General features: G+C 44.4%; 2 protein-coding genes across 4 annotated transcripts; one reads left to right on the forward strand and one right to left on the reverse strand.

The window, feature by feature from the left end:
• The first annotated feature begins 396 nt into the window (after positions 1-396).
• Positions 397-11,995, forward strand: FKBP1B (FKBP prolyl isomerase 1B). Of its 3 annotated transcripts, none has more exons than XM_081795174.1 (4): positions 397-500; positions 5,462-5,509; positions 10,186-10,298; positions 11,387-11,995. In XM_081795174.1, exons 3-4 carry the CDS (start codon positions 10,188-10,190, stop codon positions 11,513-11,515), a joined length of 240 nt encoding a protein of 79 aa, XP_081651300.1. In that variant the 5' UTR covers positions 397-500; positions 5,462-5,509; positions 10,186-10,187; the 3' UTR covers positions 11,516-11,995. The 3 variants fall into 3 exon arrangements, with proteins under 3 accessions (XP_081651300.1, XP_060505828.1, XP_060505842.1); XM_060649845.3 differs by lacking the exon at positions 397-500 and adding an exon at positions 1,034-1,225; XM_060649859.2 differs by lacking the exon at positions 397-500 and adding an exon at positions 1,034-1,225 and having other exon boundaries at positions 11,342-11,446.
• A 4,333-nt stretch (positions 11,996-16,328) lies between these two features.
• Positions 16,329-27,037, reverse strand: SF3B6 (splicing factor 3b subunit 6). The gene is made up of 4 exons (XM_060649869.3): positions 26,778-27,037; positions 23,442-23,560; positions 16,768-16,906; positions 16,329-16,598 (listed from the first exon to the last, which is right to left on the reverse strand). The coding sequence occupies exons 1-4, from the start codon at positions 26,805-26,807 to the stop codon at positions 16,509-16,511; spliced, it is 378 nt and encodes a 125-aa protein (XP_060505852.1). The 5' UTR covers positions 26,808-27,037; the 3' UTR covers positions 16,329-16,508.
• Positions 27,038-27,054: the final 17 nt, after the last annotated feature.

The raw sequence follows: 27,054 nt of genomic DNA on the forward strand, positions 1-27,054 counted from the left end.
TACAGTTGACCGTCGTCTTTCTTGAACAAAACATCCAGTTTTGGTACTTCAGCGATGCTGATAACCTAAAATCTCTTACCTAAACACCTGGGGGAATGGGGGTGGGGCGGATGGAAGAAGAACACTTTCAGGGCCCACTCTGGCTGCCTTTACTCAGGTTTTTCTCCCCGTGCTTATATTCCAGTGCCATTTATCAGAATCATACTTTCACACTGATTTTTGGAACAATGAGAGAAAAATTAAAGTTCCATCCATTCTTCAAGCAAATGTTACCTCCTCCAAAGATATCTTTCCAGATTCCTGGGACTCTTTTGGGTGGAGGTGAAGGGTCTGGCGTGGAAGAGGAGCTTAAGTTGTAACTTATTCATTCATTCCACAGCAGGAATCAACCATGCTGTAACTAACTGTGTCCCCACCCGTCACAAATTTCGTTCTTTGACGACATGGATTCTACCTCAATTTAACTGTCATCAGCAGGGCGCAGTTCTTTGCCTCGAAAGGTGGGAACCTACCTGTGAGTGGGGCAGAACGAGGCGGGAAGCTTGAATGAGGGTTGAGGGTGATTGGGGTAAGGTAATGATTGGTTTCCTCCCACCCTCCCCTCCCCCGCACCTCGCATCCCCAGATTGCTCCTGCAATCCCGGCAGCCAAACTAGAGTAGTAAGTACTTCTCAGGTGCTTCCATAACGTCCTGAACTCCAAGGCAGTGAGCGTTTCTACTTAAAGTGTTGGTTTAGTTGCCGGCGTTCCCCTAGTCTGTGGGACCGGGTTGACTCCCCAGAGCTTAGCACAGAGTAGAAGCTAGGTAAATTTGTGTTGAACGGATGGATAGATAGATGGATAAATGGATGGATGGATAGATGGGTGGGTGGATGCGCGCGTGTCTCATGTCTCCCTCACCATCCTCCCCAGTTAACGACCCTTAGCCTGGCAAGCTCGGGAGCAGCCGCTTCAGGGTCCCTTCCCCCGGGCCCCGCCCCAGCCGACCCCACCTTTCCGCGCCGCTCCGCCCCGCCGCCCCCTTCCCCGTGGCCCCTCCCCGCGCAGGTCCCGACTCCCGCCGCACCTCCTCCGGCTCTGCAGTGGCGGCGGGGAGGCGAGTCGGAGAGACAGCGGGGCCAGGGCCGGAGCCGAGCCGGGGTCGGGGCAGCAGCGGGGACCCTCGGAGGCGGGGCCAGTGGGACTGCGATGGGCGTGGAGATCGAGACCATCTCCCCGGGAGACGGTACCGGGTGGCCGAGCTGGGGGAGGAGGAAGGGTCCCGGGGCGGAGCCGGGCGGGCGGGGGTCTGATTCAGAGGTGGCGCGGAGGGTACTGAATCCGAGGCGGGCATAGGATGAGGGCGGTGAGAGGAGATCCCAGGAAGGATTGTTGGGAATCTAGCAGACGATCCTCCACCATCCCCTTCCGCGCCGGCTCACCTAGGGGAACGAAGGCGGCGGCCAGGAGGCGGGGGTCTGCGGCCCGCCACCGCCCCGGGGGCCTCGGGCCGCCGCTGCCTCGGCTGGAACCTCTCGGTTATCCGCTACTGCTGGTTTCCCAGGGCAGGCTTTTAGTTCTGCTTTCCCTGCCCTGCTAGGTGAGCTCTGGAAACAGCTGGAAGGGTTCTCTTCTGTTTGGGGCAACCCTTTCCAATGCGCCCCCCTCCGGGCCTCCGGTCGGGTGGCCTCTGTGGGCTGGGCGGTGAGACGTTGTGGGGACCGAGCCAGTCTGGGAAGGAAGAAGCGCTCCCTCCGCCTCTGCATCTCGCTTTATCCTCCCCGCCCCACTCAGCCTCTCCAGCCATCCTGTACACTCCCATGGCTTTCATTACCGTCTGCAAACCGATGGCCTCCAAACTTAAGCCTCCAGCTCAGATCTCCGACCTGAGTTCAAGGTGGTCTTTTATCTGGATGTCCCACGGATACCTAATTCAGCAAGTCCAAAACAACTAACTCTCCTTGTCCTCCCCACTTCCAAGCGCTCCTCTGTATTGCCTTTTCCCTGTCCCCAGGACTGGCACCACTCACTTCCCCAAGCCAGACATCTCTTGTATAATTGGGTATGGATGTGCAAGGAATAGCCAGTTTTAAATTTTTTAAATGAAACTTAATCCAGTCCAGAGTCCCCATTTCTGCAGCAGAATTTGACAGACAGATTTCATGTGAGACATAACTGACAACCCCCACCTTCTCTAGGAAATGAGAGGACCTCAGGGTTCCAGGCCACCCTCCTCGTTAAAAGGCAGTGATTCCTAGATCCTAGCCACTACCCTGATCACCCATCAGGTACAGACTTCTCTGACCCAGCTGGGAACTATGGTGCTGGGTCCCAGGAGGCATCTCCCTGACACCTTGTCACACCCCAGGGCACTGTCATTGAGTTCTGCCAGGGGGCTGCAGGCCTCTTCTCCCTTCCTTGGTTTATAGTAGCTTTTAGAGTTATTTTGAGGGAGAGACTGTGCACCCCCAGTGTGCACACACACAAGCTGAGGAGAGACAGAGAGACAGAGAATCCCAAGCAGGCTCCACCATGTTTGTGCAGAGCCAGATGCGAGGCTCCGTCTCAGGAACCCTGAGCTGAAATCAAGAGTTGGGCACTTAACCGACTGAGCCACCCAGGCACCCTGAGGGAGATTAGATTTTTAGAGAAAGCCTGAAAGAGCTTTGGCCTTCTACTTTTAACAGTCTAAATTCTTGAGCCAGGAAAGCACAGAAGGGCCAAACTACTGTACTGTTACATTGGGGACACCGTCTTGGTCGAGCCCCACACCAAGTCCTTTCAAGTCCTTTTGCTGAAAATTTCTGGGTTCCATCCCTGTAGCCCCTGCCCTGGTTCAGGCCAACATCACCTCTCACTTGGATTTCCGCATATCCTCTAAACTGGGCTCACCACCTTCAGTCTCACCTCTCTGCTTTCCATCTGGCCTCCCTAACTCACCACCTATTTTTCACACCGTAGTCTGTGGTCTCTTTAAAATGCATATGTGACTGTTCTGTCCCATTCTGCTCCTCACCCTCCCCACCCCCCGTTCGTGTTTTAATGAATCTTCCATCTCCTTCTGCAGACAGATGGTAGTCCGGCTGAGTCTTACCCTCCACACCAGAGCCTCATCTCTTCCTACCAGTAGCAACCCCCACTACCACCATTTCCCCTAGCTTTAGCAGGCTGCCTGCAAATTTGTTAAACACGCCAGTCATTCTGCAAATATTTATTGAACGTGTACTATGTAGTTGGGGTTAGAGCGGTGAGCCAGACAGGGATCCCACTATAGCTCGATTCTAGGCCTTTGAACATGTTGTTCACTCTTCCCAGATTATCTCCCTTTACTTCCTCTGGCAAACTGCTTATCTTCTAAGACTCAGTTGAACCATGATCTCCTCTCAGATGCTTTCCCTGACTCCCACAGAGTCCTCTACATGTTGGCTCACTTGTTAGCTTCCCAAATGCTTTGTTACCCAGGCTTGTGGCCTGGTAAATTCCACCCAGATTTATAGCTCCAGTACAGATAACTCCATCTGCCTATTGCAACATAAACTCAGATAGATGTCTAATAGGCATCTCAAAATTGGCAACTGCTCGGGGCGCCTGGGTGGCTCAGTCGGCTTCGGCTCAGGTCATGATCTTGCGGTTTGTGAGTTCAAGCCCCGCGTTGGCTCTGTGCTGACAGCTCAGAGCCTGGAGTCTGCTTCTGCTTCCGTGTCTCCCTCTCTCTCTGCCCCTCCCCTGTTCATGCTCCGTCTCTTAATAATAAATAAACGTTAAAAAAATATATTTTTTTAAATTGCCAACTGTTCAAATCTGCTCCTCCCCAGTCTTCCCCACCTGGAATTAGTTCCACTCTCCATCCAGTTCCCCAAACTGAAAACCCAAGTGTTGTACTCGATGTCTCCCTCTCCCTCATCCCAGACCCATCTCCACTCCATTAGTGTACCCTGTCAGTCCCGCTTCCCAAATATATCTATTTTGCTCTCTTCTCTGCTGCCACCACGTTAATTCAAGCCATAATTGATTTCCTGTCTGGATTATTGAAACAGGCACCTAATTGTCCATCCTACACACAGCAGTCAGAGTGATCTTATAAAATCTTAATTCAGATTATGTCATTCTCTTGCTTAAAACCCTCCAGTGGCTTCCTGTTGCACTTAGAATTAAATCCGGCTCTGCAATGCTGGGCATGATCTGGCTTTTTCCCACTTGCTTCCTTCTCCCTCTCTTCTTTCCAGGCACCAGGCCTCCTTTCTATTCTGCAAATGCTCCAGTCCTTTCCTGCCCCAATGTTTGTGCCCTTGGAGCTCCCTCTTCCTGCAGTGCTTTCCCCAGCATTTTGCTCATCCTTCAAGATTCAGTCCAAATGTCACCTTTTCTGAGAGGCCATCCTGAACCACCCTTTCTAAAATGGTCTGTCCATTGTATCTCTCTTTAACTCATCATTGTGTTTATTTCATTTAAAGAATTATCATAATCTAGAGTTGTCTTGTTTATTTGTGTATTGTTTTGTTTCACCCCATAAGAATGTAAACTCCAAAGAAGTTGGGATCTTGTCTCTATGGTTTACTGCTGTGTCCCTGAAATCAGGCCCAGGCTTTGCATATAGTAGATACTCTGTAAATATTTGTGAATGATTATGCTTATTAATCCTTGGTTGCAGTCATCCTCCTCCATTGTAATCTATTATTTATGGATCTGTTTCCTTAACTTCACCATGAGTTCATAGGTTGCTCTGTGTTTCTGGAATCTAGTCCATAGTAGGCTGTCAGTAAATGTTTGTGGAATGGGGGAACCTGGGTGGCTCAGTCAGTTAAGTGTCCAACTCTTGGTTTTGGCTCAGGTCATGATCTCACAGTTCATGAGCTTGAGCCCCGTGTCGGGCTCTGTGCTGACGGCATGTAGCCTGCTTGGGATCCCCACACTCTCTGCTCCTACCCCACTTATTCTCTCTGTCTCTCTCTCAAAATAAATAAATAAACTTAAAAAAATGTTTGTGGAATGGATGAAGGAAAGTAAAAGGAATGATCAAAGAAAAGAAAATAATGGGGTGCCTGGGTGGCTCAGTTGGTTAAGCATCTGACTTCGGCTCAGGTTATGATCTTATGGCTCCTGCATTCAAGCCCCTAGTTGGACTCTGTGCTGACAGCTCAGAGCCTGGAGCCTGCTTTGGATTCTGTGTCTCCGTCTCTCTCTCTCTGCCCCACCCCTGCTCGCCCTCTGTCTCTCTCTCTCAAAAATAAATAAACATTCTTTAAAAATTTTAAGAAAGGAAGATAGAAAGGAGAGAGCATAGTTGAGGGACCCAAGGGAATAAAGTTCAAATCAAATAAAAAGCCTCATACAAGGCACAGAGCCAGAACTAGAGCTGTGGGCATCTCCATGGTATGGAGGTGAATGTGGGTCAGAGCTCTGGGTCATAGTCACATCTGAATGTCCCAAGTGACTTTTTCCAATGCCCTATTCATTCATCTGCCTTCATGTCTCCTTGCAGGAAGGACATTCCCCAAGAAGGGACAGACGTGTGTGGTGCACTACACAGGTAGGCTTTGCTCCCTCAGCCTTCATCCAGACCTGCCCCTCCCAAGGGAGGTCTCTCCTCTGCTACTCCTCTCTAGAAGTATCTGCTCCCTAGATCAAGCCTAAAGCCCAGGGTAGCGAAGTCTCCCTGTGACCAGTTGTCCCCTACTTCTCGAGCCAGCCTTGTGGGCATGGGAAAGGGGGCTTGCAAGGTTACCCCTTCCCCATTTGTACCAGCAGGAGCCATCTGTGGAGCCAGCCTCTAATTGGGCCAAGCACCTCCATTCCCTTCCCTTCATTGTGGGCAGGGTGGAGCCTGGCCCTCCTTGTTCTGTCTGATATTTAGAAATCCCTTCTTGAAGCTCTGAGAGCCCTGATCTTCCCTGCAGGCTCCCTTTTCCTCCTACAATATTATTAGAGAAGGGGAGGGTGACTTCCTCAGCATTTCCTTTCTTTTTTCAGAAATAGACTGTTCAATTCAGTGTGCTGTTATTGAGCACCTACTGTGTGCAAGATGCTGTGTGGGCACTGGGGACACAAAGGTGAAAAGGCAGGATTCCTTCCTTCTTTGGGGCTGTGGGGAGTGGCAGAGCCAAGTCATCCAGAGGCTCTGCTGCAGTGTGACAGCTGGGGCAACAGCAGTGCCTGTCTCAGGGCACTGTGGGACTTGCAGGAGAGCCCCACATCTCTGCAGACCCCTCTTGGATGCTCTGTATTGGAAGGTCAGGTGGGCTGAGGAACATTCTAGATGGAGCTCCTGAGGACTGCTGGCAAGAAGACAAGCAGGTATTTGTTCCAAGAGAAGTGAATGCTCTGCCTTGTGACCTGCTTCCCAATGTGGCAAAGTTGGTGACAGCCACTTAGCAGACGGCAAGGCCAGTTTAATTCCTAGGACGTATTCAGATGGGGCCATTTTTAGCAGTTCTCTGGGCCAGTGTGAAGTGCCAGGTTAATTCTAGGCAGACGGTGTGGGTATTTCTCAACAGCTGTGTTGCCGGTGGCTGGCGTCAGTGAGCTAGAGCTGTGTGTTATCTCCCTGTGACTGGCCTAATTACCATGAGTCCCCTGGGGCCTCTGACCTGTGTAATTGATTTATCTGTTCTACATGTTGTAGACAGACCAGTGCTTATCAAGTTACTAAAACCACAACATCCTTTTGCAAAGACTTTTCAGAGTAGATACAGGGAGCAGGCCATGTGCATTAAACACTAGCATCAGCCAAGAGTGTGGGGAGGGACCGTCTCATCAAACCCAGCAGGAGATTATAGGTAAACTATATTTATATATATAGATTATAGTTTTTGGTAAACTTTTTAATTAAAAATAAATACAGTAGAGGACATAAATCTAAGATGTACAGCTCAATGGAATTTTTCGAAGTGATCACACTTACATAACCACCACCCAGATCAACATGTACATTTCCAGCACCCCCTGGCATCTCCCTCCTGCCTCCTCCCAGTCATTACACCTCCCTGAAGGTAACCAGCATTCATACTTTTGTCCCCATCGATTGGCTAAGCCTGTTATTGGATACCATATAAATGGAATCACAGAGTACGTACTCTTTTGTGTTTGGCTTATTTCACTCAATACTATGTCTGTGAGATTTGTCCAGAGTCATTGGTTCTTTCTTATTCCCATACAGTTCATCATATGAATGTACCACAATTTATCTTTTCTAGAATTGATGAACACTTGGGTTTCTGATAGTTTTTGGCTGTTATGAATACTGTTGCTTTGAACAGTCTTGTAGGTGTCTTTTGGTGCACGTATGTACACATTTTGTTTAGGTATATACCCTGAAGTGGAGTTATTTTGGCATAGGGTTGTACCTATCCTCTGCTTTAACAGATACTGCCAAACAGCTTCTCAAAGTAGTTGTGCCAATTTCCACTGCCACCAGCCATGTAGGAAGGCTCCAGTTCCCCTGCATCCTCATCGACACATGGCATTATCACCGTTTTGTTTTGTTTTTGGCCCACTCGGGTGGGTGCCCAGTGTATCTCATTGTGGTTTTGATTTGCATTGCCCTGATGACTAATGAAGTTGAGTACCTTTTCATGTGCTTACTGGCCATTCGAATATCCTCTTTAGCCTGCTCGAGTTTTGTTCAGTTATAAAAATTAGGTTGGATGCCTTTTACTTACTGATTTAAAGGAGTTTTTTTTACATATTCTGGATATGAGTCTTTTGTTGGTTATACTGATTCCAGTCACCTTCCATGCCAAGGCTTGTCTTTTCACTCTCTCAATGGCATTTTTTGAATAGAAGTTCTTAATTTTAATGAAGTCCTACGTATCAATCTTTTCCTTTATAGTTAGTACTTCTGTGTTCAGCTCAGAAGTCTTTGTCTATTCCTAGGTCATGAAGATATTCTTCTGTTTATTATCTTGTAGAAGCCTTATTATTTTATTTTTCATACTTACATCTGTGATTTATCTGGAATTTTTTTGTGTGTGCATAAAGTAGGGCTCAAGGTTAATTTTCTCCATATGATATATAGCTGATCCAGCAACAGCAATTGAAAAAAATATATCCTTTATCTGTTGCATTGCTGTGACACCTTTGTCAAATCAAGTAACCGTATAGATGTTGGTCTGTTTCTAGGCTGAATTGTTTTGGCTGAACTTGTAGCTATAGATAACTGTATCTGGTCTGAAGTATATGAAATCTGAAGAAATTGGGGAATGAGGAAGTCAATTATCAAATGGAGTGTGTGTGTGTGTGTGTGTGTGTTTATCCATATGTGTATATGTCCAAGTATATGTCTGTGTAATTATATGTAGATTTGTGGATCTAAATATTTTCTTAGCATCTGTTTGAGCATCAGGGTTTTTCTTCTGAATGTGTGTGCTTAGGTGCCCATGAGCACATGTGAACATCTCTGTGTATTGGAGTATCTTAGCAACCTATGTGTATGCGTGAGTTTTTGTAAGACCTCCTTAGTAAAGGGTTTTCTCCTTTGCCTGATTTAATACCCAGGGCAAGAGTCCAATTTATTCTACCTAGAAAGTAGGAAAATAATACTCTCCCTTGTATATATTTAAATTGTAGGAATTAGAAGACGTGGAATCATGGATGCGCAGACATTAAGCTTGTTCAGACCGCCCATGTTAAACATGGCATATCTGAAGCCATGAAGGGGAGTGATTTGTCTAACTTCACACAATGAGTTAGTGCCAAAATGAAGTCAGTATCCAGTCTCTGAACTTACAGGCCAGATCTTTCTCTGGTCCCAAATTGGCTTTTGTCATGGTCTGTGGGCTGCAGAAAGAAATCGTGGAAGAGCATTGTTTACAGGCCTGACCTTTGAACTAGTCACCGATAAGAACTAAAAATACCAAAACAGCTCTTGAGGGACACCTGACTGGCTCAGTTGGTGGAGCACGTGGCTCTTGATCGCAGGATTGTGAGCTCAAACCTTACATTGGGTCCAGAGATTGCTTAAATAAATAAACTTTAAAAAGAGAGAAAGATACAGTTCTCGAGCCTTAGACAGCTCGAATGAGACAATATTTGTACATCAGGGATGACACCTGGCTAAGGGAGGCTGCAGACTGTTAAAGACAGCACTGGGGTGTTCCAGATTCAAACAGGCCCTTTTCATGGGGTGCGGGGGCCACCATTGACTGGCTGGGTCACCTTACTCTGTTCATTGCAGGGGAAGGCGGGGATGATGTAGCCTTTGTTTTTTTGTTTTGTTTTGTTTTTTATGAGCAGGGGAGAGGGGCAAAGGGAGAGAGAGAATCTTTTATTTTTTTAAGTTTATTTATTATTTCTGAGAGGGAGAGAGAATGCACACAAGTGAGGGAGGGACAGAAGGAGAGAGGGAGACACAGAATCCAAAGCAGGCTCCAGGCTCTGAGCTGTCAGCACAGAGCCCAACACAGGGCGAGATCATGACCTGAGCCAAAGTCCAACGCTTAGCAACTGACTGAGCCACCCACGCGCCGATGATGTGGCCTTTGGGTTTTGCATGTTGGGGGAAAACAGGTGAGGACTCAACCTGAGGCAGAAACATCCTTAGGCTGAGGAAGTAGCACAGAAAAAGTTGTAAAGTGCAGAGGTGTTTGAGAAAGGTATATTTGAGAGGTATTTGGGAAAGGTATTTGAGAAAGGTGTGACCTGAATAAGACATGGGGGGAAGGAAAGGAAGAGGAGAGCAGAGAGAGGGTTATCAGACAGGCAGTAGCTAGATCTTGAAGTGCCTGTGCCCAGTGTAGGCATTTGGATTCTGCCACAGGGAGCTATTGACAAGAGGATATTGCTATCCCTTTAAGCAAGAGAGTAATATGACCAGATACATGTTTATGAAAGACCGTCATTCTGGGTACCGAGTGGAGACTGGAAAGGAGGAGTGAGAGTGGAGAGAAAGACCAGTTAGAGGGTGTTCCTGTGCACAAGTGAGACATGATGGTGACTTGGTGTGGTCCCAGGGTCGTGGCAGTAGAAATGGAGCGTGTAGAACGTAGGTAGATTGCAAAGACATGTAGGACTAAGTGATAGGCCATATTGAGGGGGTGGGTAAGGCAGAGTGAGGTATCTGGGTTTCTTGCTTGGGCAACAGGACGGGCAGGGAGATCTGAAGAGGCGCAGGTTTGTACAGAATAGGAATTCCATTTTAGACATGGGGACCCAGAATGGGGTGTTAACTCATGGCCACAGCTCTTCTCCACCCTATTCTTGCTTTCACAGGAATGCTCCAAAATGGGAAGAAATTTGATTCATCCAGAGACAGAAACAAACCTTTCAAGTTCAGAATTGGCAAACAGGAAGTCATCAAGGGTTTTGAAGAGGGTGCAGCCCAGGTAGGATGAGGATCCTCATTAGGGGGGATTTGAGGAGTTGGAGTCTGGGCTCGGTATACCGCCCCTGCCCTATCACAGACCGCCACTGCTTTGACTCTACTGCTACGGCATGGTGACGCCATCTAGGTTCAGCCACTGGCTTTGTGCCCCCACTCCTTCCCTTTCATTGCCAGCATGACTTTAAGTCACTGGGGTTCTCATTCCAAGCACATCCCTGTGGGCTTGCTCAGAACTAGCTACGAGCTACCAGCTATCTGGGACTGAGGCAGCTAGAGAGTTGGGGGGCGGGGAGGGGGGTGGTGGGCCAAGGTATTTTTTTTTTAACTTAAAAAAGTAATTTCCGACCTTGCAAAAATATCACGGAAATAGTTCCCATATATTCTTTACCCAAATGTTAACAGTTTACATAACCATGGTAAAACAATCCCATTACATTAATTTGTGATCAATTACACATTAACATTGATGCAGTACTGTTAACCAATACATTCAAATGTTTGAGTTGGTTATTAAAATTTTTAGATCTGTTTATTCAAATTTCACCATTTGTCCGACCAATGCCAGACGTTCTTGATGACTGCTGTGTGGAGCCCTGGTTCACACTCTTCTCCCTCGGTCTGTGAAGTCATATGGTGCTTTTAGTGTAGGTCTCTTAGCCCTCGCCTCCTTGCGGTGGCCTCTGATTGCTTAACGTCTTTAATGGACTGCTTCTCTTACCTCCTCGATTGTGTACGTGTACATGTGCTGTTTATACACCCTCTTTAGGTTCTTTTGGAAGGGGGTGAGGAACAATTAGGAATACCTTGAAGTGTTCAGGCCATGCGCTAAATGAATAACCAGCAGTGGTTGTCAGATGAATGAATTTGGGACTACTTTGTGGAAGTTAGTGCCCCACAGTGAAGTCTCTGCTAGTCTGAGACAGAATCCAAATTCTGCATCACTTCAGTGTGCCACACAGAAAATTCATCTCAGATCTTCAGGGTTATCAGGAGGATAGTTTGGGAAAATGCCATAGTTATCTTACTTTTTTCTTTTAAATCAAGCTGGGTCCTCTCTCTCCTCTCCCCATCTGACCCCATCCCTGCTAGATGAGCTTGGGGCAGAGGGCGAAGCTGACCTGCACCCCCGATGTGGCGTATGGAGCCACGGGCCACCCTGGTGTCATCCCTCCCAATGCCACCCTCATCTTTGACGTGGAGCTGCTCAACTTAGAGTGAAGGCGGGAAGGAGCTCGAAGTGGCTGGAGATGGCTGCTGCCCACCCTCCTAGCCTGCTCTGCCACTGGGACGGCTCCTCCTGCTTGGGGCTCTTGATCAGCGCGCTAACCTCACTGCCCCGCGGCATTATCCATTCTCTGCCCAAGTTGCTCTGTATGTGTTCATCATTGTTCACGCGCATCTTTGCTTAAGGAAACTTCGGTTGCAAATCAAAACATTTCAGGTTGTGCATTTTGCGTGATGCATGCAGTAGCCATTTCTGATCGCAGAACACAGATTTCTTGTTCGCACAATCTACACTGCCTTACTTAAGCCAGACACACAAGGTGCTCAGACATGAAATGTACATGGTATACACAGAGGGACTTGAGCCAGTTACCTTTGCTGTTACTTTCTCACTTAGAAGTTCTGTTGGCTGCTGACTTACACAATGTCCTCTTTGGAAATGATATGTAAAATAAAGGCTCTGTGCTTGACAAATTCCTGTCCATCCTTATTGTAGGAAGGAAGTGCTTTAAGGAATGCATAAGCCAGTTGCCCTTGGGAAAGAGTGGAAAGGAGACTTCCAAGTAGCCAGGAATGATAATAAACATAATAGCTATGATGTGAGTATTTGTACATGCCGGGCCTTGTTATATATATATATATTTTTTTTTTTTTCTTTTTTTTTTTTAATTTTTAAAAAAAATGTTTATTTATTTTTGAGAGAGAGACAGAATGCAAGTGGGTTAGGGGCAGAGAGAGAGGGAGACACAGAATCCGAAGCAGGCTCCAGGCTCTAAGCTATCAGCACAGAGCCGGATGAGGGGCTCGAACTCCCGAGCTGTGAGATCATGACCTGAGCCGAAGTCGGACGCTCAACCGACTGAGCCACCCAGGTGTCCCGATATATTTTTAAATACAGTTGCCACCAACCCTCTAAAAAGCCCTACAGGGTAAGTATTAACTTGCCACTCACCTCACAGGCTCAGAATTCTTCTCTGAATAACTAAAGGAATATATCGTGTTCAAACTGCTAGCAGTCCAGCATAGGATTTGAGCACTTTATGTGACCTTGCAACGTCTGTCTGTTTGGACTTAGAGGAGTTCCCGACCCAGATGGAAAAGAACACTCACTGTGCACCTGAACAAATGAAGGGTGTTTTAGCTCTTGGAGCCATACGCTAACTCACACTGGGAAGTTACTTTTGAAAGGAATGTGTGATTCTGAGTTTGTTTTTGTATTTACTGCTTAGTTTCATCTAGATTTGCCCTCCCATTGGGGAATTACTTTGGAGTGGAATGTAGGATTCTGAACTTGTTTTCACATATACTGCTTATTTTCATCTGTATTTACTGTAACTTGTGGAAATTCCCACTTATTGCTGGTGGGTTGTGTGTTTGTCAAAGGAGCCTGGGGCAATGTGGTTAGATTTTTCTTTTGACACAGGTGAGGAAAGCTCTTAGCCATAGTCAGGGTTATTCTGTCAGGACTTGGAATTAAGATTGAGGAGAGGCTGAGAAGTTAGCAGTACTTACGGAGAAAATGAAGTGAGAAAGGGACTGCTTTACTTTTTTAAGTTTATTTATTTATTTGTGAGAGTGAGAGAGAGAGAGAGAGAGAGAGAGAGAGAGAGTGTGAGTGGGGCAGGCACAGCGAGAGAGGGAGGCAGAAGATCTGAAGCAGGCTCTGTGCCAACAGCAGAGAGCCCGACATGGGGCTTGAACTCACAAACTGTGAGATCATGACCTGAGCCAAAGGCAGACACTTAACCAACTGAACCACTCAGGTTCCCTGGGGCTGCTTTGTTTTTAATCACCCAGTCCCTGGACTCACTTCTGTTACAGGAGCAGACCAGAGGGTGCTGTACTCCTTCCTTTCGAGTATCGCTGTTCCTCACTTTCCTTGACGACACAAATGTCTGATAATTTCTCAGAACTTAGCCTTTGAGACATACTCATGTTTTCTGCTGTGACACCAGTAGAATAAAATTAAAAATGGCATCAAGGACCATTTCAGGTGTCCACTATGGAGTCGTATAAGGTCTCAGAGTATTCAGAGCCTAGGTGGTAATGAGAGACACCCACTAAGGGAACAAAAACAAACCAACCAATGCAAGTAACTACTGGCTAGCACCTGAAAAGGATACGTTAGGCTTTGCAGGCCTTGCTTTCCTGGCGCTCTTAAAAGATGATGCAGAAAATGATGAGACACCATGCTAATGAGTTTGGACATTGTCCTGTGAAAGCCACTGAAAGTTGTTCAGCAGGAGTGGTGATGAGATCCATGTCATACCAGTTATTTTCAAATTCTTTGTCAACACTTTATCTATTCGTACAAAATCTTTCTCAGAAACTCAAAATTTAACCTGGGTAAACACAAAGCAACTCTAGCAGCTCTTATGCATTCATAAGAAAACGCATATGAGCATGCACGTACACGTGCAGGAACACAATCATCCCCTGTGCTTTTTTAAAATTTATTTTGAGACAGAGAAAGTGCATGTGCAGGGGACAGGCAGAGAGAGCGAGTGAGAGAATCCCAAGCAGGCTCCACGCTGTCAGCGCAGAGCCTGACACTGGGCTCAATCTCACGAACCGTGAAATCCCGATCTGAGTTGGGACCAAGAGTCGGACGCTTACCTGACTGAGCCATCCAGGCGCCCCACCCCTTGCACTCTTAAAAGCAGTTTGAAAAGCTGAGCCTTCAATGCCTGGTGCAGTGGACTGATTTTAAGTATATCCTCAGCATCAAAGCACACACAGACCTGGCAGAGTAGGTGCTCAATATTTATCTACAGAATTCAAGTTCTTATAACTTAACTGGGACAGGCCACAAAATTGCCAAATAACTGGAATTTTTAAAACTCTTAGCCGTAGGTCATGAAATTCAGCTAACAGACTAATCCAGATGATGGACTGGCCATCATTGTCAATAGAAGCAATTTTCCCTGGTTATTAACTTAAAACAACTGCCCTCAAGGCAAGCCAGTCTGCCATGTAGACACAAGCACACTGTAAGTCTGTTTTCCCCTTACCAAAAAGCCTTTAATGTTATTTATTTTTATGAGAGAGAGAGAGAGAGCACGCAAGATGGGGAGGGGCAGAGACAGAGGGAGACAGCTGATCTGAAGTGGGTTCCAGAGTCCAATATGGGGCTCAAATTCATGAACTGTAAGATCATGGCCTGAGCTGGTCAGATGCTTAACCAACTGAGCCACCCAGGCTCCCACCAAAAAGCCTTTTAGAAAATTATTTTACATTAGTAAATACCTAAAGGGGCACCATGCATTACACAAATTATAAGGAATTCATAAAAGCATTCATAAGAAAATTAAAGCTATGGCTCCTTTGTGATCTCCCTGCCCTTCTTAGAAATAATTCTTTCTCCTCTTTTATAGAGCTTTCAAAAAGCACTGACATTATTAGTCAGTAATTAAAAACAAGGGTAATTTCTTCATTTTCAATAGTAGGCTTTGGCAAGACAGTACCCAAAGTATAAAACAGCATATTTTCTTAAAGCTAAATGCATTTAAAAGTAAAGTAGATACTATTGTACATTTAAATGATTCAGCGCTTATACCCTTCAAACTGATTTGGGGTTATAGTTATATCCAAAACAATTGGTCCACATTTTTCCATTTGGCCATGCCTAAACTATAAAGAGAAAATTATAGTTATCCTCCAAGCTGCCAAGCTGTGGTGAATGTAAAACCATACGATTTCCATGCTGTGGGAGCATATAAGAACAAGCATTAAATACTCCATTTATGGCAAAGATATACTATGAGGGAAGGTCCAAGATATTTACAGACACTTGTTAACCAAAGGGAAAGACTACACAATACAGTCTTAGACATGTAACAACCAACACCACTACCCAAGAAGCTCACCCTCAGATCTCTAACAATGTGCTGTCACCTGAATGGCCATTTATAGAACTGACTTCTGTTTCAAGGACAGGGTACCCATATTGACAAAGGTGTTAACTGTAAAGCAAGTATTATTCAAATGTATTGGCGTGGTTAATACTGGTTGATGTTACAGCAAATTTTTATGTAAGCATTTTATTCATTCAACCAACACAATGAGCTTTGGTTTCCTTATCTGCAAAATGGAGATACCTATCTTCACTGAGTTGTTAACATTCAATAAATGACAGCACTGTAGAAATTTCCCACGATGGTTAAGCACTGGGCTGGACACCAGAGGCATTAAGAATACAGAAAAGTCGGGGCGCCTGGGTGGCGCAGTCGGTTAAGCGTCCGACTTCAGCCAGGTCACGATCTCGCGGTCCGTGAGTTCGAGCCCCGCGTCAGGCTCTGGGCTGATGGCTCGGAGCCTGGAGCCTGTTTCCGATTCTGTGTCTCCCTCTCTCTCTGCCCCTCCCCCGTTCATGCTCTGTGTCTCTCTGTCCCAAAAATAAATAAAAAAAAAAAAAAAAAAAAAAAAAAGAATACAGAAAAGTCTCTGCTCTAAAGAAGCTTGGTCTCGGGGCACCTGGGTGGCTCAGTCGGTTAAGCATCTGACTTCTGCTCAGGTCATGATCTCATAGTTCGTGGGTTCAAGCCCCACGTCAGGCTCTGGGCTGACAGCTCAGAGCCTGGAGCCTGCTTCAGATTCTGTGTCTCCCTCCCTCCCTCCCTCTCTCTCTTTCTCTTGCCCCTCTCCCACTTGTGCTCTCCCTCTGTCTCAAAAATAAATAAACATTAAGAAAAAAAGCTTGGTATCTATGACCACCTACCATCAAACAATTCTTGATACGGTTCAACTACGGATTTGTCTTTTTTCTGGGATCAAATAAGAGGGGACATTTCCAGACAAAACACTGACATGTTTTACAAAAAGCTACAAGTTTATTCACATAACATATTCTAACAGGTATCAAAGTTTCAAGCAGGTTGTTTTGAATCTCAATTAAGAAATCACAACATTCAGTATTAATTTAAAAACAAAAAAAGGGTGATGGTGGTTATTCATGGGTTTTAGTCCAAAATGAAAATGCAGAAAACGCTTATTTTGGTGGATCTGTGTTGATGCCGTATTTCTCCTTGAGAAGCTTCAACTGTTCTTCCTTCTTTTTTGTGTCCATCTTCTGAAATGCCTGAAAATGTGGTAAGCACCAAAGTTAACTTACTGACGTGTAGGTGAAATGAATTTCACCAATAGCACTAGCCAGAAAAGAACACACAGTACACTCTACCCGCCCGCCCCACGGTACACTAATTCTTACATGGGCTCCCCGGGTGATGAGGACAGTGACTAATACTTACCCTGTTGGCATTATAGTACAAAACCACCAGGTATCTGTTACAAACATTGAATCCTGAAAGGTGATCACATGCGTTTTTGGCATCAAAGATGTCTTCATAGACCACATAAGCTGTTCCTCTGGTTTCAGGTGTGTTCCCCCTGCAGCGTGAAATCAGACTTAATTAAAATACACATTTACCCGAGTTAGGAAGGACAATGGGTCTGAGGTTGGTGTCGAGAATAACTACCATGACTTCCAGTCTTTGACAAAACCTCAGATGTGAAGCCTTCTGGCCAAGCACCTGTGATTTCATATGTGAGAGCATTCCCTGGGGGTTGTGGCTTTCTTTAAGTTTGCTATGGCCAAACCAAGAAAGAAGGATATGGAGATTTCTACACAAATTACGATTCCATGAAAGATTTTAAAGGGACGAAGAAGACTGGTATCTTGCAGAGTGCAAAGTGATTTTAGAATATAAAGAATTTCTTTGGGTTGAGTTCCATGGAGTTTTGTCACTGACCTCTGTTCCTGGACTATGAAACATGAATACTGGGCTATCGAATAGTTTCTCTTTATAAATAAACTAATAAATACTGTGGGGAAAAAAATTAACCGGAGCATTGATAGCTGAATAACAACTGTCTTTTAAACCACTAACCAGAGAAGATTAAGGAGAGTAAGTTGAAGTTTTAAGTATTTTGAGATCAACCTGAACACCATTAGAGGAAATAAACATTATAGATAGGTATGCTGGATAAGCCTACTATTTCTTGAATTGAGGTAATTTTTGTTTTGTTTTTAAGTAAAACAGCTACAGGTTGAACTTGCTCTGTCGGGACTACTGCTGCAGCTACCAAAGAACCAGCTTGAAACTGTCACGGTCTTCCGTGCACACTGTTCCAGTCTTTCTTACTTCCCATACTAAGAACCAGTTCCCAGTCTCCAGCTGAAAAGTACCGTACTTAGGGGTGATGGCTCCTATTAGTCAGTCATCAAAGTCTAGAATGAGGTTTTTCTTAGTGTGCATTTACGCAGCAGAACGAGTACTTAAGTTATTTACCACACTATTACCCCGTTACTAGTCCCTTGTTTCTAAAGATTTTGATTTTTTATCTCACTATTAGTTTCAATACTCCAAGACAAGCCCGTCTCCATGTTTCTGAGCAGTATTCTACTAAGGTTTACCAAATCCATAAAAATAAAACCTATTTTGTGTCTGTAGAGCGGGGTGGGGTTGGAGGGAAGCCCCTACCAAGATGGCAAAATTATGCTATCTAGGAAAACAGACAGCCATTAATCCTTTATGGCTGGGAAAGGATGTTCTCTAATGTCGCGTTAACGTGGTTTCTCCCGCTTAGAAGATTCACTCACTGCCTTTCTAAAATGCGGTAGTCAGCTCCCAGCTTTTCATACATACGTTAATAATGTATGCACTTTCATGCATTACACAGCCCTGTCTGGCTCGGGAGAAGGGCTCGGCTTTGGCAGAGACCAGAGGGAGGGCGTGTGCTTATGGCTGGGATTATCTGCCTGCCAGAGGAGAATGCTGGAAGGTCACTGGGAGTGGAAGCTGGACCTTGCTCATGGATTCGGAGCTGCTGCTTGTGTAAGTTTTCCTTGCCACCTCCTCTCTTCACCTCACCAGCTTCCTTCGGCGGGGAGGAAGGGAAGTGTGAAGAGCAACAAACTGCAGGCAGCAGATGGCCATGTGCTTGTCAGTGGGGGCAGTGGGCACAGGTCCCACTCAGCTTATGCTCCCAGTGTGATAAAGATGGACCCTTCCATCTGTGTTCTAGCCACCCAGTGCCAACTGTGGAATAAGGTTTAAGACTGTGGGCTGCCTCTCCGTCTGCCATAGTCCCTGCAGAGGGTCAAGAAAAGGTAGCAGGCCATGGGAAGGGGAGGTACCTCTTTAAATGTGACCTAGGATGTGGCTACAGTCTTGGGCCCCGGTCACAGTTTATGCTTCCTATAAAAGGGTTAGGAAGAGGGGCGCCTGGGTGGCGCAGTCGGTTAAGCGTCCGACTTCAGCCAGGTCACGATCTCGCGGTCCGTGAGTTCGAGCCCCGCGTCGGGCTCTGGGCTGATGGCTCGGAGTCTGGAGCCTGTTTCCGATTCTGTGTCTCCCTCTCTCTGCCCCTCCCCCGTTCATGCTCTGTCTCTCTCTGTCCCAAAAATAAATAAAAAAACGTTGAAAAAAAATTAAAAAAAAAAAAAAAAAAAAAAAAGGGTTAGGAAGAGATACAGGGTGCTGGGGCGGTGGGAGGGTGCCGGTGTCACTGAATGCTTACAGGCTGTCAGGCTACAGAGGGATTTTGTAATAGTCCTTACTCTCTGGGGATGGTCTAACAACTTTTGGACCTCTTTAAGTTTTCTTTTTTTTAAGTTTATTTATTTTGAGAGAGAGAGAGAGAGAGAGAGAAAGACGAGAGAGAGAATCCTAAGCAGACTCTGCACTGTCAGCGCAGAGTCTGATGTGGGGCTCAAACTCACACAAACTCACGCGAGATCAAGGCCTGAGCAGAAATCAAGAGTCAGAGGTTTAACCAACTGAGCCACCAGAGTGCCCCTGGACCTTTTTAAAACAAATTTGTTTGTTTGTTTATTTAAGTAATCTCTACAACCAACGTGCAGAATCACATGCTCTTCCTACTGAGCCAGACAGGTGGTCCAACTTTTTACTTTTAATTTTTAATAATGCATTAGCTGGGGGGGGGGGGGGGGGGGAGCAATGCATTAGCTATGAAAGTTGGGGAATACCCAAAGAAAAAAACACTGCTCCAAAGATTTTGCCAAAATGTCTATTTTTCCTTTGGAATAAAAACATAAAAAAACCTTAATATTTTAGTTCTTGCTAATTGGGCAAAGAAGACCTTATATTTCATTTTACTCTCACACCATGCACCCAACAAGTGCTAATGAGCATTTGATAAATGGAGGTCTACTTTCTCCCACATATTCTCTCATACATCCTTTCTCCTGGAAGCTAAAAAACAAAACAAAACAAAACAAAACAAAACAAAAGCATCTCTTCCTCTCACATCTTAGGAACTAGAATAGGGATGGGCACTAACCCCATTTTAAAGATTCTCATCTCAAGTGTCCCAGCTCCTATTAACAACCTAGTATCTTAACCATATTGTAACTTTGATTTTTAAAAGTATGTACTTATACCTACTGTAGGGTAGGCACTGAGCCAACATTATTCTCTTGATTGGTGGTAAATCTTAGAGTAGGAATAAGAAAACCTAATCATGTGACAACCTCTCTTGAGCTTCGGTTGCTTCATGTGTCAAATAACGTTATCAGGCTGTATCACCTGCCCTACACCTTACACATTTTAATAATCGAAAAAGGTAAAAGGTATGAAAGAGCTTTAAAAAGTTCAAAGCACCAGGGGCACCTGGGTGGCTCAGTCAGTTAAGCATCCAGCTTCAGCTGAGGATATGATCTAGAGGTTCACGAGTTAAAGCCCAGCATCAGGTTCTCTGCTGTCAGCACAGAGCTCTCTTCAGATCCTGTCTCCACCCCTTCCCCGCTCACGCTCTCTCTCCCTCTCTCAAAAACGAACATTAAAAATTTTTTCAAAAAAATAGAAGAGAAGCAGTAAAAAGTTCAAAGCACCAAGTGTCTGCTATATACCAGGTAGGCTGATCAATCATCCTAGTTTGCCTAAGACTGTCCAGATTTTGGCACTGAAAGTCCACATCCCAGAAACCATGGTCCTGGGCAAACTGGGAAGGTTGGTCACCCTGGTGCTAGGTGCCAAATATGTGATAAAGCATGAACACAGCTAGGGAACAGAAAAACATCTGTTTCTTAATCTATTAATTTAGACCCAAGTTCCTGTACACCAAACTTTTATGAATTTATTCAACAAATATATATTGTGTTCTTGGGGTGCCTAGATGGCTCAGCTGGTTAAGCGTTGGACTCTTTGATTTCAGCTCAAGTCACGATCTCACTGTTTGTGAGTTTGAGCCCCACATCACGCTCTGTGCTGACAGCGTGCAGCCTGCTTGGGATTGTCTCCCTCTCTCTTTGCCCCTCCTCCCCTTGCTCTCTCTCAAAAAAATAAATACAAATTTACAAAATATATACTGTGTTCTTTCTGTATGACAGGCAATGGAAATATAATAGTGAAAAAGACAAGCATCATCCCTCCCTTCAAGGACCTTTATTCAAGTGGGAGAAAGATAAAGAAATAATTACAGACAAGAAATCTTATTAAGGAAGCAGACGGAGATGAATGGGAGGACAGGGGATTACTTAAAGCTAGGGTGGTCAGGGTAAACCTCTCTGAGAAGGTGACGATGAGGCTGAGACCTGAAGAATGAGGAGCCAGACAGGAGATGAGCCAGGTGACAATCATTCCAGATGGAGGGAGCAGAGTACAAAGGCCCTGAGCTACTGTGCAGCCTTCTACACATGCCACTGCTTAATTATCTGTCCTTTTACCTTGGCTTTCTGAAATTCTCTCTAATCTCACTGTGGACCATCAATACATTTTATAACACTTTCAAAGTCAAGTACAACCACTTTCTATATTATTCATTTACTTAGATAACTGGGGTGTTTAACATGAATCAGGCACAACAGCTGTCAACACAAAATGAAAAGAATATATATGGTACCTGCCCTAGGAGCTCACAGGCTGGCAGGAGACCAGGAAATACACAGACAACAACAAAATCACCTGTTAGGAGATGTTCACAGAAGGTGCTGTGGGAGCATAGAGAGGGGTGGCTAACACACACGAGAAGGAAATACTCCATGACAAAGTGCTTTCACAGGAATGATCTAATTTGATCCTTACTAGAATTCCTTTAAGAACACAGGTTAGGAAGATTGTGTTTCATAAGTAATTGAAGCTCAGAGGGGTTAAATATTTTGCCCAGTTATACGCAACTAGCAAATGTCCAGTTAGTATCTGAACTTAGGTCTTACAACCAATTCAGTAAATTTATCACACTGCCTCCATGTTAAAAACTGAAAGGCACTAGATTACCTTACATGTGAGGGTACAGAAAACCAAAAAGTGGGACACCTTGTCCAGGGTCACAGGGCCTGAAGCAGAATCTTGTTTCCTGACCTCCAAGTCAGGGGATCTTCTGTATGACATTCTTGTATGTCTAGGACAGGGTTTCTTAACCTAGGTTTCATGTACCCCCTGAAATCATATGCAAAATTTTGTATTCTTCTGTAGAGAGGGCCCAAAGCTTTCACCAAATATCCAGAGGACTGAGACTTCCTAAAGAGAATGGCTAGTCTATAACACTTCATTTCTATCCCTACTTGAGTACCAATGATGATGTATTGCCAGCACTTGGTTTACTTTCTGGAGGGACAGTGATCATTTCAAAGGACAGTCCTCAAGATCTCAAAGAGTTCTTAAAAAAAAAAAAAAAGAAAGGAAAGAAAAAAATCTCACAGAATGTTAAAAGCCAAGAAGAAGCTCTCAGGTCATTAAGGAAAATTTATTAAGGAAGAGATAGTCAGGGGTGCCTGGCTGGCTCAGTCGGGGAGGAGCATGAGACTCTTGATATAAGGATCATGCTGAGTGTACAGATTACTAAAAAATAAAGAAATAAACTTAAGGAAAAAAATAAAAAGAAATCCTTCCAAATGGACTCTTAGGTAAGTAGAATGTCAGTGGCTATGAATCTGAGTAGTGTCAATATTCAGTTTAGAATCAGAAGTTTTATCACTAAATAGCTGTGTGAATCTAGAAAGGTACTTGTACTCTGTGGGCCTCAAAATAGTCTCACCTGTGAAACAGAGTATCAACTCCACACAGGGCTGTAGTACTGGTCATGGAAATAAAAGCACCTGTTACAATAAATGGCATTTTATAGATGTTCAATAAATACCATTTGAAGATATGAACACCAATTTTTAGATTAAAACACGAATTCGTGTTGCAATTATTCTCCCCTTTTATTTTTTATTTATTTTTAATTTTTTTATTAAAAAAAAAATTTTTTTTTAACGTTTATTTATTTTTGAGACAGAGAGAGACAGAGCATGAATGGGGGAGGGTCAGAGAGAGGGAGACACAGAATCTGAAACAGGCTCCAGGCTCTGAGCTGTCAGCACAGAGCCTGACGCGGGACTCGAACTCACAGACTGCGAGATCATGACCTGAGCCTAAGTCGGCCGCTTAACCGACTGAGCCACCCAGGCGCCCCGATTCTCCCCTCTTTTAAATCTTCAATAGAAAAAAAGAAATAAATTTCAACAGAAAGCTATAGCTGAAAAAGAAAAAAGAGCTGTAGTTGAAAAAAAAATCATTTTTTTCAGTTACTTGTTACTTATTCAGAAATTCTGAGTAAAGGAGACACCAAAGCAAATTAGAGTTAATGGACATAAAAAAACAGAGTATTGTATCTGACTTTACAAATAATAGTTACGCTATTATGTTAGTTCTTTCTTTTCCCACCCATTCCCCTGAAACCATTCATTACTGCTTCAAGCCTTCTCTAATTTCACTACTATCCTTGGCTCTCACTGAGCTGGATCAGGAGGGTCTCATGTTTTTCCATACAAAATGAATAAATAAATAAATAAATCTCATTTCTCAGATTCCAATCTATTTAGTCTCTAGGCTCTTGGTTAGACCCTGTTGTCAGCTATAATTGAGATTATACAATCATTTTCCTGAAATGACATTTCAAAAGTCTCAGTAAGACTCACACTCGAATTTGACGAATAGGTCCATATTTTCCAAATATATCATACATTTCTTCAGCTGTGATTTTGTACGGCAAATTTCTTATGTATAAAATCCGATTTACTTCAGGTGGAAGTCGAATCTAAAATGAGAAATATGTACTATTATTGTAATCAGGGGCAGGAGTGCTACCACCTAAAATAAACTTCTCATAATTATAAATTCTCACAGTAAAACAAAAACAAAAACACAACAAAAAAACATAATAGTCAAGAATAAGAATTATTAAAAAATAATAAGAATTATAATCTGAAATTATTTTCTGAAAATAGCATGCTTTTCAGAAAATCAACTGGGCTCTCGTTTTAGGGAGTACGCTTCCAGGCAGTGCAGTTAAACACGGATTTCCAACCTCATTTAAAAGTCCACAATGCCTTAGACACATAGGGGAATGAAGGGAACTCTTCCTGTTTCTTATACAATAAAACTCCCACTGATGACTCAATCTGGTCTTTTTAAGAACCTGTTACAGGGGCGCCTGGGTGGCTCAGTCGGTTGAGTGTCCGACTTCAGCTCAGGTCACAATCTCGCGGTCCGTGAGTTCGAGCCCCGCGTCGGGCTCTGGGCTGATGGCTCAGAGCCTGGAGCCTGCTTCCGATTCTGTGACTCCCTCTCTCTCTGCCCTTCCCCCGTTCATGCTCTGTCTCTCTCTGTCTCAAAAATAAATAAATGTAAAAAAAAAAAAAATTAAAAAAAAAAAAAAAAAAGAACCTGTTACATTAATGATAACTTCTCCCTCTTGAATTTAGTGTTCCCTTCACTATGACCTTCTTCTATTCCTCCAATGAGCAGCTGCTTATGTCCTGCCAACTGTTACACAAAACTAAATACTTATTTGGATCCCTCGTTGTTCATTCATCAATATTTAATGAGCACCTTCCTTTTGTATATACCAGGCTAGGTATTAGGATTAAACAGTGAAGGAAAAAAGACAAGGTTTCTGCCTTCCCTGAACTTATTAGCTCTCTACTTATTATCCTATTTTGTTTTTTTTCCCCTCTCAGTCAAGCATCTGGAAAGATAAAGTTTATACTCACTACTTCATATTCTTTCCTTCACTGATACTCATCAACGTACCACAACCTAGCTTCCACCCCAGCACTATGACGAAATGCTCTTATTCACTAAGACCTTTTCACTGCAGTGTTCAATTCTCATCACACTTAACTTCTCTGAGGCTTCTGACACTGTTGACTATTACTTTCTTGACAACAATGACACTATTTTCTTGGCCTCCCCCTGTCTGGCTAGTTCTTCTCATTCTTGTCATTAACATATGCTCTTCAACAGAATTTTACTTTTAGACTTATCTTTTTTTTAAGTTTATTTATTTATTTATGGGGGGGGGGGGTGGCAGAGAGAGAGGGAGAGAGAATTGCAAGCAGGCTCCGCACTATCAGCATAGAGCCCCTGAACCACGAGGTCACGACCTGAAATGAAATCAAGTCGAACACTTAACCGACTCAGCCACCCGGGCGCCCCCAGACTTTTCTTTACCTTTGTATACTGTCCTTAAGTCCACATTCTCTTTGGTCTCTTAACGACAACACATGGTTTCCACAGTAAGTGGATGACTCTTCAATATAAATCTCCCATCCAGAGTTCACTCCTGTGTTATTAACATATTCAACTACACATTGGATATTAATTTGCTCAAAACTATTAAGCTGGCAACTATTTCAGACATTAAACTAAGTGCTGTATAAAAGGGAAAAGAGGAGGGGCACTGGGTGGCTCAATTGGTTAAGCAGTGGACTTTGGCTCAGGTCATGATCTCAAGGTTCATGAGTTCAAACCCCACATCAGGCTCTCTGCTGTCAGCACAGAGGCTGCTTTGGATCCTGTCTCCTCTCTTTGCCCCTCCCGTGCTGGTTCCCTTCTCTCTCTCTAAATAAATAAATAAATAAACTTAAAAAAAAAAAAAAAAGAAAGAAAGAAAAAGAAGATACTTCTTCCTTGCCCTCAAACTAGTAGTAGTGACAAATGGTCAACAAGTAAGTATAATAGTTTTAGACTTAAAATTCAAGACTGCCTTCAAATAGACAATCAGCACTGCCAATTATAATACACGTCTCTAGTACATCTGCTTTCTCACTCTGTAAGACACTGTATCACACTTACTCTTTTCTCCTCAAGCCTTACCACCACCACTCCTTCTAACATCTGAGTTGGGCGGTAACCTCTTCCCTGCCCATCTCAGGAGATGATCTTGGCTCTTCCTTATTGAAAAAATATATGACTAAATGGTAAGTACCTTATAGTCATATCACTAAACCCATCAATCTAAATTCATCCATATCCACCCCTCTCCCTCTCATTACTACGCCAACCTTCATCTATTCAAAACCTTAACTCCTGAACTTACTTCATCTTTCTCCCACATCATCAGTTTCCCCCACACTACTGAATCATTCTCTCTGGCATGCAAATACACCTCGTATCACACATCTTGAAAGAGAGAAGATGTCAACCATCATCCAATCTCTCTGCTTCCTACTGACATGAAAACTTGTGGAAACAGCTGTCTCCATTTTCTCAACTTTCATCCTCTTTTCATCCCACTGCAACCAACTTTTCATCCGCTAAGATGATCATCAAGGTTACCAAAATTCTGCATCTCACCATATCTAATTATGTCTTCATTACACTATATCTCTCAGCCTTATGGCTGACCTACCATCTCCCTGGGACTATTTTTCTTAGGTTCCCATATAACACCCCATTCTTTAACAGAATGTAAACAGAAGAACGCTTTTATTCACTGTTGTATCCACAATGTGTAGACTATGTCAGGCACAAAGTAGGTATTCAATAAATATAACTTCTCAGTTGTCTCTTATCTCGCAGTTTTGGTATATAGTCGGTGCTCAAAAACACTGAGTTAAAACATTAATCAAGGATCCACAAAGCTCCATGACTTGAGGAGAATCCCAGGCTCTGGTTGCCTGTGAGCTATTAGGTTATTTACTGGAGACTCGTCTGTGCTTTTGACTTTTGGGTGAAGATCCTGTCGTCAGTTCGCAGGTGCAGATCAAGCAACAAAGGCTGTAGGATTAACACTATCGCTGACACCAGAATAAGAGACCGAGAGAACTCTCAAAAGGAGTGGACGCGGAAACGTGGCTCAGGGAGCATATCCGTAAGGATGGGGCTAAGATGGAACCCCCAATGATAAGATAGCAAATTGTGGGCTACCCTGGCCCGGGGACCGAGGAAGGGCAAGATACACAGCGCCACGCCGTTGAGAAAGTCCAACAGCGAAGTCCTCCCCCTCTTTGGCAGAAGGCCCCGATACTCACGTTCGCCCTCTTGGCCGCTTGCATCGCCATCTTGGAGGGCTGATAAGGTTACCGCAGCAGACACTGGAATTCCTCCGGACACCCCCGGAGCTGCTCTGCAAGACCCCAACACCGCGTCAAACGCAGGACATCAACATCCACCACCGGAAGCTCTAAAACACGCCGGAATATCGCCGTCTCTCGCCGAGACGTGCTTACGTAATATCCCCTTTCGAAAAGACTCCGGGGCAAAACGAGCCTGAGTTGACAAAGAGGCGGGGCGGATAGTTGAAAGGTG

Source organism: Panthera onca, chromosome A3 (assembly GCF_046562875.1).
Source record: "Panthera onca isolate mPanOnc1 chromosome A3, mPanOnc1 haplotype 2, whole genome shotgun sequence".
Taxonomy (NCBI): Eukaryota; Metazoa; Chordata; class Mammalia; order Carnivora; family Felidae; genus Panthera; species Panthera onca.